The sequence below is a fragment of the Amblyraja radiata genome, chromosome 19 (assembly GCF_010909765.2).
Source record: "Amblyraja radiata isolate CabotCenter1 chromosome 19, sAmbRad1.1.pri, whole genome shotgun sequence".
Classification (NCBI taxonomy): Eukaryota; Metazoa; Chordata; class Chondrichthyes; order Rajiformes; family Rajidae; genus Amblyraja; species Amblyraja radiata.
In genome coordinates, this window is record NC_045974.1 from 22840173 (window position 1) to 22857288 (window position 17116).

At 41.4% G+C, this 17116-nt stretch overlaps 1 protein-coding gene across 6 annotated transcripts in view; it reads right to left on the minus strand.

Annotated features, from left to right (window-relative positions):
• Positions 1-17116, minus strand: part of cep290 (centrosomal protein 290) — a 91338-nt gene that overhangs the window by 23772 nt on the left and 50450 nt on the right. For 5 of the 6 annotated variants that reach the window (XM_033038003.1, XM_033038007.1, XM_033038005.1 and 2 more), the window contains 13 exons: positions 16824-16975; positions 14291-14402; positions 13002-13457; positions 11733-11897; positions 11196-11303; positions 10456-10590; positions 9792-10061; positions 8588-8695; positions 6736-6935; positions 4490-4703; positions 3404-3541; positions 2673-2894; positions 1663-1794 (listed from right to left, as the gene is read on the minus strand). In XM_033038003.1, the coding sequence (XP_032893894.1) occupies positions 1663-1794; positions 2673-2894; positions 3404-3541; positions 4490-4703; positions 6736-6935; positions 8588-8695; positions 9792-10061; positions 10456-10590; positions 11196-11303; positions 11733-11897; positions 13002-13457; positions 14291-14402; positions 16824-16975 (2412 nt within the window). The remainder of the gene's footprint in view (positions 1-1662; positions 1795-2672; positions 2895-3403; positions 3542-4489; positions 4704-6735; positions 6936-8587; positions 8696-9791; positions 10062-10455; positions 10591-11195; positions 11304-11732; positions 11898-13001; positions 13458-14290; positions 14403-16823; positions 16976-17116) is intronic. The other variant, XM_033038006.1, reaches the window with a different exon arrangement.

The window sequence follows — 17116 nt, forward strand, 5'->3', positions numbered from 1 at the left end:
GCCTATATATCCCTCTCAACCTTTCCTATCCATGTACCTGTCCTAATTTCTTTTAAATATTCTTATAGTACCTGGCTCAGCTACCTCCTCTGGCAGCTTGTTCCATATACCCACTGTGTGAAAAAGTAGTCCCTCGGGATCCTATTCGATCTTTCCCCTCTCACCTTACACCCATGTCTGCTTCATTATTTCCCTACTTTGGGTAAAACGTCGCCCATTCCTTCTCTCCAGAGATGCTGCCTCACTCGCTGAGTTATTCCAGCATTTTGTGTCTACCTGTGAATCGGCCCTATCTATTCCCCTTAACATCACCCACCCCTCAGCCTTCTGCGCCTCATCCACAGTATCTGCGCCATAATGTAAATGAGTTTACAAGTTTAAAGCCATCTTAATTTCTGGGTAAATTCCTTGCTGCACATTAGCAAGACCGGAAAGTGATAATAAAAGAAATTCACTTTACAATACCTGGCTGTTATCCAGAGGAAGTAAACATTTTTTTTTTTTTAAACAGTCTCTATTTGTAATTTTGACTGAATGAACACAGCCCTAAGCAGAAACTTGATCAAAAGAACCTGCAGTGGAAACACATTCATTTTTGTTGACTGTGTATTTAGTTACCATGACAACATGAATCAAGGCCATTGGTCCCTTGCAGAAGCCAATCAAATTATAATCCAACAATAGCTGTTTGAACCGTGCTTTCCCATAGTAATGTCACACAAACCACCTTCATATTGCAGGCAAAAGGAAAACGAGGAAAAAGTGGAAAATGTTACCACAGTGGGGTCTGTGAGATTCAAAAATCACAAATGCTCTTGAGACAAATTCAGACAAAGAAGTGTTTTTATTAATTTCATATTCTGCAGAATAGGTGCCTCTCCACTGATGTCCCCTAGAGGCACACCGAGGATCGGGATGTCTTCTATCTTTATACATTCCTTTTTATTATTATCACATTCTCATCTCTCCCCATTGAGCTTCTTCCAATCATAACATAAAACCCAGATTCCCACGAGAACGTCGTGGAACGCCCACCCAACGTCAAAGGCACCTCCCCTATCATGCATCGCATGTGCATTTAAATTAGGCATCTTGTCATAGTGGGTGTGAGTACATATTCATTATTTTTGATTTTTAACGTAGTGTCCTGTATATTTCACGGGACAGTTCATAAAATTCGACACCCAAACAAATAACATCGTAAAGTAACATCTTGGTAACCAAGTGTGCTTGCTGAGCCTATTTTCTTTTCTGATAAGTTTCCCCCCCACCCCCTCTCACTGTGTTTTGTGTTACAAATCAGTCTTCACACAAGGCTCGATCTGCTCTCTTAGATCCATATGGGTATGCAGGGAAAGTAGGGATATAGATTATGCGCAGGCAGATAAGAAACAGTCTTGGCATTATGTGCAGCACTGACACTGTGGGCCGAAGGGCCTGTTCTCATGCTGTAATGTTCTATGAAATCCCTGCATATCCATGTGCCAAGTTATAATGCCATAGTTATGCCATAATGCCAAGTTGAACTAATCTCCTCTGCCTGTACAAGATCTATACCCCTCCATTCCATGCATATTACACAAAATAAATTATTCATTTATTATGCAGTGTAACATGTGGTGGTCTTTTGGTGTTACATGAGATGTGGTTGGAAATCCATACCTTGTCTTCTTTCAAAACTTTTCTTTCAATTTGCTCAGAAGTCTCCTTCTTGTCCAGTTCAATCTCCAGTCTTTTAATCTTTCTCTGTAGTTCATCTATTATGGTTTGATTATTGTCAGCCTCTGCCTTGGTCTGAAATATAACAAGAAGGTTTAAACATTTCGGGCAGCACAGTGGTGGAGTGGTAGAGTTGCTGCCTTACAGCACCCGGGTTCGATCCTGACTACGGATGCTGACTGTACGGAGATCGTACGTTCTTCCTGTGACAGCATGGGTTTTCTCCGGGTACTCCGTTTTTTACCCACACTCCAAAGACATATAGGTTTGTTAGTTATTTGGCTTCTGTAAAATGTTCCTAGTGTGTAGGATAGTGCTAGTGTACAGGGTGATTACTGGTCGGTGTCGACTCGGTGGGCGGAAGGGCCTGTTTCCATGCTGTACCTGAAAGTCTTACATACCAGATTCACAGAATATGGGTTGGTGGTAACACAGTACAGAATAAGACTTCTACGTCTTGTTTATTCATGTAATAATGTTTTGCTTTGTCATGTTTGCCATTTTTATGATATAAATTTCTGACAACCTTTCGGAAGAGGACAACTTGTCGACACAATCAGGCTGCAATAGACAGGAAGACACAGTGCTGGAGTAGCTCAGTGGGTCAGACATCATCTCTGGAGAACATGGATTGGTCACGTTTCAAGTTGGGATCCTTCAGACTGATTATTATGGGGGGGGGGGGGAAGTGGTGGTGGAGAAAGCTGGAAGAAAGGAGCGGAACCCAAATGGAAACCAAAACAGAATAACATTTTTGCTTGAAGCAGCACATGACAAATCTGTAAACACAGCACTAAGTAGAACAAACATAATAAAACAAACAATCAAATAGTTAAATTATTATTTTTTAAATCTCAATTCTCCATTTGAACCCACAATCTTTGGATTGTGAAGCACAGCTGTCACTAAATGAACCACAGTTATTGGGAAATGAGCAACAGTAATATTTGTACCTGCAAGCTGCTGGATAGCCTCTTAATTTTTTTCTTCAGTTCTCCATTCTCTTTCTCCAACTCTTCTTTTTCCGCATGCAGTTTGTTCAAAGCTCTTTGTTTTTTGTGCAGCTCTCCGTTTAAAGATTCCACTTCAGCTGATGTGGCTGCCTCTTTAGTTTTGCGTGATTTCATGTTGTCTTTGGTCGCCGCAAGTTGTTCCGTTAACTCTTCGACGCGTGCCTGAAGTTAGTTTAAAGCACAAGTAATGTTAAGCTCATGTTAAGCTCATTGGGAGCAGCCAAACTAATAGACAGTTAAAAGGAAAAAGCATCAACAACACTTCTGAGAGTTGAAGATATTCTTGGACATAATATAAAAACTGGGGATTTTGTCAGTCAATATATTCAGGCTACAATGGAGACACAAGGAACTGCAGATACTGGTTTACAGAAAAGTACACAAAGTGCTGGAGTAACTCAGGTGGTTAAGCAGCAACTCTGGAGAACATGGGTAGGCGACATTTTGATCAAGACGGGACAATCAATCTGAAGAAGGCCCCCAACCCGAAACGTCACCTATCCACGTTCTCCAGAGATGCTCTCTGACCTGCTGAGTTACTTCAACACTTTGTGTCCTTTCAAGTTAAAATAGGTTAATTGATGAAGTTTGAATTTTTTTTTAAAGAATGCAAAGCAGTCGAGTTTAACAGAATGAATCGTGATATTGGGTTTTATTTAGAAAAGGCTTACCCTCAACTCCTTAGTATGTTTATCGACTATCTGCTGAACATTGATCTGTCCCTCTTTTTGTGCAGCCTGGTTTATAATTTGCTGTTCTGCATGAGAGGTCATCTCAGCCCGAAGGTCCAGCAGCGCTTTGCTCAGAGCCTAGAGAGAATGGGAATCAGAAAACAAAATCTATTCTCCATGAAGACCATGAGATGATGTTTTACTGTAGATAGATTTCACACTTAGATTGCTTAATTGCATCATATAAAGGACATGCTGTAGATAATAAAAGGTTAAACTGTAACAGGTTCCAGTTGTAAAAACTCCCACAATCCTCACGGCTAATTTTCTCTGAAAATTGTGGAACGTAAATCAGTAAATATTGAACAGCACAAAATAATGACAGTGCATAATATACTTTAAGCTGTGCATTTATTAATTAACTAGTAATTGAATACGTTCAGTGTCCTATGTTCAATACAGGCAGATGCGGGGATAAGAGAAAATGGTATGAATAGTCAGACAGCATGAGCTAAAGCAGGAAATAATCAATTTGCTCTCCACAATAAGAGCATTTTTGATTTTAGACAAGTTTATACAAACGGGACTCTGGAGCTGAGGTTTGATCTCAGTAGAGAATGTGCTCTTAATGTTACTTTTAGCTTAGTTTAGTTTAGAGATACAGCATGGAAACAGGCCCTTCGGCTCACCGAGTCCACACTGACCTTCGATATTTTAAAATAGAAGTCAAGCAACCTACATGTTTTTGGGATGTGGGAAGAAATCAGAGCACATGGAGAAAACCCACGTAGTCACAGGGAGAATATACAAACTCCACATAGACAACCCCCGAGGTGAGGATTGAACTCAGGACTCTGGCACTGTGAGGCAGCGGCTCTACCAGCTATGCCACTGTGCTGCCCCCACACTATTACCTTGTGATCAAGCCTATTTTTAGGAAACTAAAAATTGGAACTTCAGCCCAGAGCAAAGCAATTTGTTGAATGACTATTTCCAACCAGGTGCCTGCAAAGCAATACAGTTACAAATTACAGCCAATTAAAGTACAAACATTCACTTTCCTCATTCACATTTTATAATATCTACCTTTTGCTGTTTCTCCTTTAAGGCAAGTTGACCTTTGAGCCTTTCCACCAAGTTCTTCATGGTGGTGGTGGGTGCTCTTGTGTTTGCATGTTTCTGGGCTTCCAGTTCCGTTTCCAGGTACTGTACTTCTTTGGTCATATCTAAATTGGTGCTCCTCAGTTCATTCGCTTCATTGTGGAGCTCCTTTAGCTCAGCAGCATGCATCTCTTCAAGCCTTGAAGTAAAAGATTAAAATGGTGTTTGATGGCCCTGATGGGTTTGTAGAAGGACCCAGACCCGAAATGTCATCTATCCATGATCTCCAGGGATGCTGCCTGACCCGCTGAGTTACTCCAGCACTGTGTCTTCCCGTCTATTGCAGCCTGTTTGTATCGACAAGTTGTCAAAACAATGTTTTGTGAAGGTACACAAAAATGCTTAAGAAACTCAGCGGGTGCAGCAGCATCTATGGAGCGAAGGAGATAGGCAACATTTCAGCCCAAAACCCTTCTTCAGACTTGTGAAGTGTGGTCTGAGATCTACTCTAGCATTGTGATGGCTCTCGTCTAACTACACTCTACCCCAAAGTCTGTCATGTGAAGAAGTGACCACATCAACAGAGGAAACAATCAGGATGTATTTGGAGCCTTCTGTGGAGAAAACAATGCCACATCCCCTCTGACTTTGGAAAGCCTTGGCCCATGACTGCTCAAAGTGGTGGTCCATATTGAAGCCCGAAGTAAATGGTGGAAGGGGAACACCACCTCATCGATCCTGCTGCCTTCAGGCACCTCGTGCCTCATCTGTGGAGGTGTACACGGTTCTCACATTGGCCTCGTCAGTCACCTCATAACCTATAAAACTAGCATGGATGCAAGTCATCCGAGATCCCAAGGGACTGCCTAAAACACGAACAACATTCTTTGTTTGGATTGAACACAAAGGGGTGGAGTAACTCAGTGGATCAGCAAGCATATCTGGAGATCATGGATAAGGAACATTTTGGGACGGGACCGATCTTCAGACCTGAAACGTCACCTAATCATGTCCTCTAGAGCTGCTGTTGAATTTCTCCAGCAGTTTGTGTTCTACATTATATTTCTGCTACTGGAGTTCCTCGGCTCTACATTCTTTGTTTGGAATTGGTTTTGGGAACCAATGGTTTGGATGTTTGCTATAACTGGCACCATATAATTACGCCAGCTGCAATCAATAGAAATACTTTAGGCGTTGTACGTCAGGTTTTATTGGCCAAGCTAAACATATCGCCCATGTTATTTACAGGCGTGTCAATCCCACAGATCCTCCATGGTTTTTATGCTCCACAGGAGTCTCCATCCATCCTTTAGCAAATTCTCTCAACATATCCTGAACAGTCTGTTCTTGGTTTCTCCTTAAAAGTCACAGGGTCCAGGAGTTGTTCGTCACAGAAATAGGTCCTTTGGAGCACAAAGTCATCCAAGCATGTTGTCCCTCTACACTAATCCCATTTCCCTCAATTATGAACTAATACATGTTGAGATGAATATCATGGGAACATTTGCCAATAACCATTCTCTGGATCAAGTAGTCTTTTCCTGCAATACCAATTGGATTTGATACTTATACTTATGGTTTGAGATTTTCCTAGAAATGGAAATACCTTGCCCAAACCCACATAATCAACCCATTTCCTATTTGTAAATACAACTATTAGGTCATCTCATTTTAATTTAGAATGTGTGGGATGTTATTTTACAGTAGCAAAAAATGCCTGGAATGTGCTGCCATATGTGGTGGTGAAGGCAGATACTATGGCAGTGTTTAAGAAGGTTTTGGATAGGCACATAGTTATGCATGGAATAGAGGGATATGGAGCATGTGCAGGCATTGGAGATTAGTTTAACTTCAAGTTCAAGTTCAAGTGAGTTTATTGTCATGTGTCCCTGTATAGGACAATGAAATTCTTGCTTTGCTTAAGCACACAGAAAATAGTAGGCATTTACTACAAAACAGATAAATGTGTCCATATACCATGATATAAATATATACACACATGAATAAATAAACTGGTAGTGCAAAGTAACACCAACTTGGCATTATAGTCAACACAGACATGGTGGGCCGAAGACATAGTGCTGTTCCCTGTGCTAATTTGCAATAAAGAAACTCTGTTTTCTATTCTGGCTCAACATCTATTCAATACTTTAAATTATTTTACAGCAAAATAAATGTATTAAAACATGTTTGCATAACCACAACGTGATATAAATGAACTGAGGGCTTACCTTGCTCTTTCAGTCTCACTTTCCGTCATTTTCAGCTCAGTAATATCTTTTTGTTTCTCTAGCTCTGTGGTTGTTGCTTTCAATTTGTCCACAAGTGTCGACAGGGAGTGGTCTTGCTCCGCCACCATCTGTTCCAGCTCAGCCAAGCGCATCAGATGTTTGGATGTTGGAACTTGAAGGGACGGTTTCTTCAATAGCTCCTGTATCAAACCACATTACTGCTTCAGTACCTATCAACCCAAATCTCCATGTTCCACAATTTCCATTCTGTGCTTCCAAATTAAGATCATAAGACATATGAGCAGAATTAGGCCAGTCGGCCCATCGAGTCTGCTCCGCAATTCGATCATGGTAGATCTATATTTCCCTCTCAGCCCTATTCTTTTGCCTTCTCCCCATAACTTTTGACATCCTTACTAATCAAGAACCCATTAGTCTCTGCTTCAAAAAAAGCGAATGATGGCTACCACAGCCTTCTGTGGTAATGAATTCCACAGATTCGCCATCTGACTGAAGAAATTACTCCTCATTTCCATTCTAAAGGTACGTCCTTTTATTCTGAGGTTGTGCCTTTGGTCCTAGACTTTTCCACGTTTCCTCTCCACACCCACTCTATCTAGGCCTTTCATTGTTAGTAATGATGAAGCATTGTTAGTAAAATGTTAATGCCGACTTTGCTTTACAGCTGTAGCCTGCCTAGCTTTCCCTTCCCAACCTTTTTTTTTAGCAATATCTGCTGTGTCAACATTCCTTTTCCCCACTCAGAATAAAGTTATTAACCAATTTGTTTGATCAGTTCTTGTGGTCAGCTAGCCTTGTAAGTTCTTCTATCGTCAACTTTCAGAATCTAATGGGGTAACTCAGAACAGTATAGCATAATGTCTGCATTGAACATGAGACCAACTTGAACTAATCCCTTCTGCCTGCCTGTCCTCCATATCCCTCCATTGCTGCATATTCACGCATCTATCTAAAAGCCTTTTAAATGCCACTATCATATCTGCTTTCACCACCAAAGATGTGGATTGATATAATTAGTCCGAATTGAAAGATATTTGCTAAGAAAATGCTTCAGTAACTACATTCTGAGTATGTGGATCATTATCTACTATACTTCAGTATCTGACCATTTCAGCCACTGTAACCATGTAACCTTGTAAACCATCCCCAGGGACAGTGCAGGGTGTGTATTTAGAGCTTAAAAATCCACCACAGAAAAGGTATTTTGTCCTGGGTCCTAATATCTTTGTATGTTTTGTTTTATTAGTCTCACGTGAAGCACCCTGGTAAGTTTTAAAGATGTCATGTAAAGATATGCTATTGCTTATTCCAAGAATAAGCTTATTAAAAATTAACTGAAAGCAGAATTTTAATCTTATACTGCCTATTAGGCAAGTCTAAGCAGAATATAACTTTCAAATTAAATTGGTCTATTTAGTGATGCAGCTATAGAGTTGATGCCTTACAGCGCCAGAGACCCGGGTTTGATCCTGACTACAGATGCTGTCTGATGGAGTTTGTATGTTCTCCCTGTGCCCATGTGGGGATTCTCTGGGTTCTCCGGTTTCCTCCCACACTCCAAAGATATACAGGTTTGTAGGTTAATTGGCTCCAGTAAAACTGTATATTGTCCCTCTTGTGTAGGATAGTGCTAGTGTACTGGTCGGTGCAGACTCGGTGGGCTGAAGGGTCTGCTTCCACGCTCTATCTCTAAAGTAACTATAGTATTTATGAAAATAGTTTTTTTTTTAAATAATGAAGAAATAGCATCTAACAAACCTATTGGCACAAAAACCTGATCATTAAGTTACCAACAAAATAAAATGAAGAATATAAGTAAAAGAAAATTAACCACTGCAGCTTCTTTGAATTTGTTCAAGGATGCATCTGCATATGAATCCAATTTAAGGTGCAAAGCTTTAAGATCCTCTTCATGTCTCTTTGCAATTTCTTCTTGGTCCTGTTAAATGTAAAATAAATCTTAACAGCTCTGTACATCTTTCAAAACAGAAATTCTGACAATTTCTCGTTGACCTTGCTTTCATATTCTGCAGACAACTCTAAATCAAATGAAATTATACTGCTCATTCCCTTACTTTTGACAAAAAATGAAATTAAAAAATAAAACCAATGCCCCATCTCTTCCTACCATCCTGAAATTACTTCTTCTTCAGATGTTTACTCAACATTTCCTCTTAATAAACTGCAATCATCTCGTAATTGCTCTCAGTTATAGAGCATTCTGTCTGAAGAAATTGAGATACAAAGAACTGCAGATGGTGGAGTCTTGAGTAAAACACAAAGTGATGGAGTATCTCAGTGGGACAGGCAGCATCTGTAGAGGGAAATGGAAACGTGATGTTTCAAATTGGGATCCTTCTTCAGACTGAAGAAAGGTTGCAACCTGAGACGTGTATCTATTCTCCCACAGATGCAACTTGGCCCTTCCCTCACTTTGTGTTTTGCCATCCAAAGAAATGTTTGCTAATCTGGTGTTAATTTCTAAATTTGTAGAGTGATTTGTACTCACAAACCAGAGGAAATTCCCTTTCTTCCCTATTCATACTTGGGATGTCAGGGTCACTGGCAAGGTTAACATTTATTCCTAATTGCCCATCAGAAGATGCTGTTTGTTACCTTCTTGAATCACTGCAGTCTGTAAACTGAAGGCATTCCCACAATGTTGCTCGGTAGGGGAGTTCCAGGATTTAGCTTTGTGTTTCCCAGCTCTGCAAAAGCGCTATACAAGTCTCAACCCGAAACGTAGCCCATTCCTTCTAACCTTCTCCTAGCCAACAATGACCTATTCTACATTTTCCTTCAACTTCATCCCCTTTGATGTTTCATTCTCACATCTTACACTTCCTTATCTCTACGTTTCCCTCTCCCTACTCTCACTGAAGAAGGGTCACCCATTCCTTCTATCCAGAGATGCAGCCTGTCCCGCTGAGTTACTCCAACATTTTGTGTCTATCCTGGTGTAAACCAGCATCTGCAGTTTCTTCTTACATATTACTGTGAATTCTCTCTTACACTTGCAATGCAAGTTCACTGACCTGATGTGCTCTTGTTAACAACTGCTGGTATTTCTGTACAACTTCTTCCTTCTGATCCAGTCTAGCCTGTAGGTTCATGATGGTCTGATGAGCAACCTTCAGGGCCTTCCTGCTTTCCCCATCACCTTCTTTCTTAGCACTTAAGTCTGCAATCAGCTTCTCTCGCTCAGCTGTAGCAGGGAGACGCAGCCGTAACTCATTTATAACTTGGTCCCTGGACAGCACATTCTGTTCAGCCTTCCATAGTGATGCCTCCTTCTCTTTAAGTTTCTATGAAGGAAAAAAAGTGTCTATTACTTCAGAATGAACATATTATGTTAAGCGAAGTGCAAAAATTGATGAGAGGGGAGAAGAGGGAATGACCGGGGTGAGACTTGCCTGTAGACAAAATGTTGCTGGTATGCATATAATAGTTCATGTAATGCTATGGGCTGCTGAACATTAATCTCATTTTTAAACTTAGAGGTGCTGGCACAATGCACCACTGCTCACCATCACACAAAAAAGCACTAGGCACATCTTATCACTGCAAGGCATAACGCATAACTGTTCCAAATTACTGCATGCTACAGTAGCAACCCAGTGTTTGAGTAAAATTTGTATGCTGTAAGCATTATTAGCAATATTATAAGGTTAACTCTTTAATTTGAATCCTTTCTTTTACCTCTTCCATGGTCCTACAGGTCGCTTGGGTCTCCAGAATTATATGGACATGCTCTCTGATCCTTTGTAAAGCCACATTTAGCTGCTCTGGAAGTGGCTTGTTGGGGTCAGGGATGGAGCCAGTAGCTTCCTCGAACTGTAGGAAATAGTATTTAGATCAATACAGTAAAACTCTAAAATGCTTAAATATTACAGTCACATTTTACAATACGGGTCCACCAAAGATTTTCCGGCACCCTTGGATCCAGAGCCTTTCTGGATTAGCCATTCTGGTGGACGAAAAACGCTCATGTCCTCTGAGAGGAGTCCAACAGTACCAAAACGTTCCGTTTAGACCGCCGATGGGACCGAGATACCAGCCCGCAAATTCAGCCTCGGAAGTCGGCTATAGTTCCAGAGCCATGGCTACAGGAGGCAATTTCCACCCGTCGATCGGTGTGGAAATGTGGAAGTCCTGATGAGGTCGAGATCGGTTGCCTCACCCTGCCTAGGCATCACATTTTCAAGGTTACACTCCGGGGCGGGCCGAATTTCAAGTGCGCTCCTGTAATTTTGTCAGGATTAAAGGAAGTGCCGGACCACCAGTTGCCGGAAAATCGATAGTGTAATCGGCCTGTATTAGTAGGCGCCCGAGATATTAAATCCCCTTGCAAAGAATAAGCTGGCATGATTATATGAAAACATTGCAATTGGTTACTTATCTTAAGAATTACATGCATAGTTCATAAGACTAAGACTCACCCTCTGAGCTGCTTTCAATAGGTCACTACTTTGATGCTCATACATATCCAGCTGACGTTGCAATTCTAACTCTCTGTGATCCCATGCCAATAACCGCTCTTCATGGAACTGTAGGGAAAATGGCAAATTGCATAAAGAAAATGAGTTGTCAATTTATGGAACAAACATCCAAGGGAGGTTATGAAGTGGAAACGACTACTGAGACAGCAAGCTTTAGCCCAACAGTGTTGACACGCAGTTTGAGTGAGGAGTGAGACAAGGATTTGTCGAGCATGCAGAGAGGGATTTCTGCTGGATTCCAAATACGTTTAATACTCTCAGCCAAATATTTTGGGCAGAGGATGGAAACAGACACAGAGTCGGCGATTCTAACTTACGGAAAATCTGACTTATGTAAAGGTTCAGGGAACCTAACCTTACGTAAGCTGGGGAGTGCCTGTATCAATTTGTATCATAATTACCAGGATGGGTGAGGATACATCAGAAGGACCTAGTCCTTTGTATATCTTTGAATTCTTACGTTTACCAAAGATTCACCTTATTTTGTGAAACCATCTCCTCCTCCAGATCATTGATGGTGCCTTCCTGCTCAGTTATTATATTATTTAAGTATTTTATTTCTTCTTTTTGTTTATTTAGGCACCGATTTATTCGGAGATCTTGCAGACGGAGTTCTTCTATCTTATTGTGCCATTCCGTTACCTATTGAAAGGAAAGTGAAAGAGTAGCACAAAAGAATTTCAAAATAGTAAATTAGTAAAAATATGTGCAAAACCAATACAGGCGTTTTGCGCAGGGGTTATGTGGTTGAAAAGCAGCACGTAAATCAAAACCGTGTAAATTAAACATATCACACAACTACCATGACAACTGTAAAATTGAGCGCGTTATCCCAAAAGTATAAACAAGTAAATCAAGTGAATTGGTATTAAAGGAACAAATACGGTATTTCAAAGAAAGCATAAATGAAACAGGCACAAGGTGCCTGCAATTAGAAAATATCATGTGCCGATAAAAGGTAGACACAAAATGCTGGAGTAACTCAGCGGGACAGGCAGCATCTCCGGAGAGAAAGAATGGGTGACGTTTCGGGCCGAGACCCTCCCTCAGGTCTTGAAGAAGGGGGTCTCGACCCGAAACTTCACCCATTCATTCTCTCCAGAGATGCTGCCTGTCCCGCTGAGTTACTCCAGCATTTTGTATCTACCTTCGATTTAAACCAGCATCTGCAGTTCTTTCCTACACACATGTGCCGATAAAAAGTCAGTTTTCAAATCCAATTTTAGAATATTAAGTATATTAACAACACAAATAAATTTACTCAATTATCTGCAATTGATATAATTTCTTGTAGGATTTAATCCCACATTGCTTTCTTCTGCTATATATTTCCCCCTTCAAACGTGAAGTATTTGCAAACTCGTCATATATTGAAGGCTGCACAGAGTCAGTCTACATTTGGGTAATTCCCCTCATTATGGAACAGCTCTCAGGCAGACCCCCCTGTCTGCATTTAGCTCATATATCTCTAAACCTCTCCTATCCATGTACCTGTCTAATTGTTTCTTAAACGTTGCAATAGTTCCTGCCTCAATTACGTCCTCCGGCAGCTTGTTCCTACACCCACCATCCTTTCTGTGAAAACGTTACCCCTCAGGTTACTATTAAATCTTTCCCCCCTCACCCTAAACCTACATCCCCTGGTACTTGATTCCCCTACTCTGTGCAAGAGACTCTGTGCGTCTACCTGATCTATTCCACTCATGATTTTGTACATAGGTTATTCATGCATGAAAACTTTTTGACCTTCTGGGCTCCCTTTGCATCCTTTAGCGTTCCGATCAGTTCCTCCAATCCCTTCAGCTTCAGTCCCAGCTCCAACGCCTTGTTCTCTGCTGCCGCCCTTTCGTCTTGGGCATGTTTAACGTCCTGCATGATCTTCAGCTTGTCGTTCTGCAACTGCAGCATGGTCTTTGAGAATTTCTCCTGCTGTGCAAGGGGCAAGGCTCCGCTGAACTGCCTGCGCAGGGACTGCACGGTTTGCCTCAGATGCTTGGCCTTGTTCCGGCCTTCCATGCGGGCGTAGTACAGGGCCTGCTCGCGCTCGTCCAGTTTCTGCTCCAGCCGCAGGTTGCAGACCTCCATCTTCTGCAGTTTGCTGACGTAGGCCACCAGCTTACTCACCGCTGCGGTTTCACTCACCTGCAGCGCAACGATATGTTGGTGCAGCGTTGCAATGAGAGCTTTCTCATCGGACTGCGCCTGAAAGTGAAGGAGACAGACGAGCAGTTACGGACATCCTGACGTTTCTGGCAATTTTTAATCTATTTGCTTGGCCGGTTTGATGCCCAGCTGGGTAATGATGATAATGAGGGGCAGCACGGTGGCACAGCAGTGTTGTGGTGCCAAAGCACCAGAGACTCGGGATCAATCCTGACTACGGGTGCTGTCTGTATGGTGTTTGTACGTTCTCCCCATGACCTGTGTGGGTTTTCTCTGGGTGCTCTGGTTTCCTCCCAAAAACGCACAGGTTTGTAGGGTAAATGGCTTTGGTAAAATTCTAAATTGTCCCTATTGTGTGTAGGTAGTGCTGGTCTGCGGGGATCACTGGTCGGCGTGGGCTGAAGGGCCTGTTTCCACACTGTATCTCTAAATGAAACTACTCAAAATGTTAATTAAAGTGAAGCACTTTCTGCGAAGAAAGATAGTTAGCTTCTCATGTTCGTGACATACAATGCACAAAATTAAAGTTAGAGTGGGCCATTCTGCTCATCATTCATTCTCTGCTGTTCCATTAAATGATGTCTGATCTTCCCCTCCTATTATAATGATAGGATAAATCATTGTAAAAAAAAAAATCTGGATATTGACTCAAATTTACATTCATTAAAAAGCAAGCAAGCAAAGGAAAACAGAGTAATTTAGGAAACATTTCCATCCGTATAATAAACTCAAAAGTAATTTGTTTTTGAAGATTTACAGCAGCCACATGAAATATTAATACAACGCAGATGAACAACTTCAATATTGTGCCTTTCTTAATGATTCACTCTACCTTTATCACAAAAATAAAGTGAGACAAAATCAGTCCTAACCTGGTAATCTAGCACTTGCTTTCTGAGGGCCTCGACCTCCTTCTCTCTGGATTGCTGACGAGCTTCTAAGGCTGCAACCTGCATTTTGGCGACATCTGAAACATCTCTCAACCTGCAGACGAAAAGAAATTCCAGCAATGCAGTTAAAATTCCAAATAAAATATATCAGTGCAATTTAAATCTGCATTCTCTCAGCGAGGTTCATCATGGCCCGGTTCAGTAATTCAAATACTCAAGAGCGAATAAGGCTGCTGAAAGTGGTGGACAATGCCCGGTCCGTCATGAGTACTGACCTCCCAACCATCAATGGGGTCTACAGGAAGCGCTGTCTCAATAGACAATAGACAATAGGTGCAGGAGGAGGCCATTCGGCCCTTCGAGCCAGCACCGCCATTCAATGTGACCATGGCTGATCATCCCCAATCAGTACCTCGTTCCTGCCTTCTCCCCATATCCCCTGACTCCGCTATTTTTAAGAGCCCTATCTAGCTCTCTCTTGAAAGCATCCAGAGAACCTGCCTCCACCGCCCTCTGAGGCAGAGAATTCCACAGACTCACCACTCTCTGTGAGAAAAAGTGTTTCCTCGTCTCCATTCTAAAAGGCTTAACAAACTGGGTCTCAACAGTCTCAAAAGGGCATGTAATATAATCAAAGATCCACACTATCCTGACCAACTCTCATCTCGCTGCTAACATTGGGAAGAGGGTGCAGGAGTCTGAAACGTTACCGCCACCTTCAAGGTTTCTTCTGATCAATCAGTTTCTTCTGATCAACCATCAGGCTCTTGAACCACTCTGAATAACCCCAATCACAATACCACCTCAAGCAACAAACCACTATGGACTTTGCACTACCATGATTGCTCAAAGTACTTTGGTTTTGCACTATCCTAGAATATCCTAGTTTATTTAGAATAACAGATAATTCACTATATATTTATTGCATCTAATGTGTCTGTAAAGCTACAGCTGGTAAGAATTTAACTGTTCTGGATCATATTTGGCACACAACAAATAAGCATCTTGACCAGGCTTCAGTTAATTATGGGCAACTGTGCAGGTCCTGGGATGAATGAAATGTCTGGGGAAATTGGTGTTTTAAACAATTTCTCCTCCGATAGATTTCACCCGCCCCCTGCTTCTGGCCTTCTTCACATATCCTCTCCTTTCAGTTACTGGCAGTCACACTGACTGGGATGAGGGACACTTTACAAGGTGAATCTGAACATTAAGCTTTCTTTACAGCAGCGCATTCTCCTTGTCACAACTCTGGGTTTGTAGAGCATGAGAGTAAATGTTTTATCAATGGAACATTAAGGTAGGAGAAGGTCACAGCATTTGGTGTGCATGGGTTTGTACAGTATTATCTAAACAAGGTACATCAAATATTTGCAAACAATTGGAATAAAATAACTTGAGTTAGGAAATTAGGCCAACATACAAGATCATTAAAATCTCTTGGGAAGATACAGAAATAATTAAAAAGGCTAATGTGTTTACCTTTACACAGCAACTATTCAGAGCTACACTTAGACCATAACTGTATATCTGTTTAGTTCTGGGAAGGGTATTTAGGGTTCAGAAGGAGATCTTTATAGATATACTAGAATTAGACATGACTCTTGGGTTATATTTCAATTACACTAGGAATTTACCCGTAATTCAGCTCTTGAAGGGTATTCAGTCAATGTTTTGAAGCTATTAGAACATAGACACAGCACAGCAACATGGCCCTTCAATCCTCAGTGACTGCACCGAACATGATGCCAGGTCAAACTAATCTCCTCTGTCTGCATGAGATTCTTATCCCTCCATTCCCTCATAACCGCGCATATCTAAAGCCTCTCAAACAGCATGATCATATCTGCTTTCACTGCCACCCTTAGCAACGTGTTCCAGGCCCCCACCACCCTGTTAAAAAAAAAAGTTGCTTATATCCGTTAAACCTTTCTCTTCTCACCTTAAAGCTATGCCCTCCAGTCTATGACATTTCCACCCAGTCTATTGAGAGAACTTTTAGAAGAGATAAAAAAACTATTTTCACTGACTGGTAAATGATGGTTAGGAACTAGACCTATAAGATATAACTGCACCTTTCAGATGTGTAATTTAGGAAGCACGAATGTTCATAAGTCATAGGAGCAGAATTAGGCCATTCGGCCCATCGAGTCTACTCCGTTTAATCATGGCTGATCAATCTTTCCCTCTCAACCTCATCCTCCACCTGCCTTCTCCTCATAACCCTTGACACTCTTACCAATCAAGTATCTATGCATAATGACGGAACTCTATTCTGCAAAAAACAGATGATACTTAAACAACTATTCAGTTTAAACCTGGTACTAATAGATTTTTGATAATAAAGGCAATAAACCAAAGGCAGGCAATGTGGTGTTAAATCAACCATGATCTCTGAAAGATTTTGTTATGAGAGAGGGAATGTTGAATAAACAGTTACAAAACGAAATAATAATGTCCAAAAAACATCTTGCACCAAAAAAGACATGGACATCACTGTGAATTGTTAACGTACTTGGACACTTCAATTTTTAACTCGGATTCGCTTTTCTCCAGCTCACTAATGCGCCTTCTCTCCATGTCGCTCACTGCTTTGCTCACACTGCTTGTTAGCTCATCTCGCAGGTCCTGTTCAACTTTCTGAGCTTCCAGATTTATCTTGGTTACCTAAAAATAGAAACACAGAAATTATAAAAGTAGAAACAAGGAACCGCAGATGCTGGTTTACCAAGGAAAGACACAAAGTGCTGGAGTAACTCATCGGGTCAGGCAGCATCCCTGGACAACATGGATTAGTGACGTTTCGGG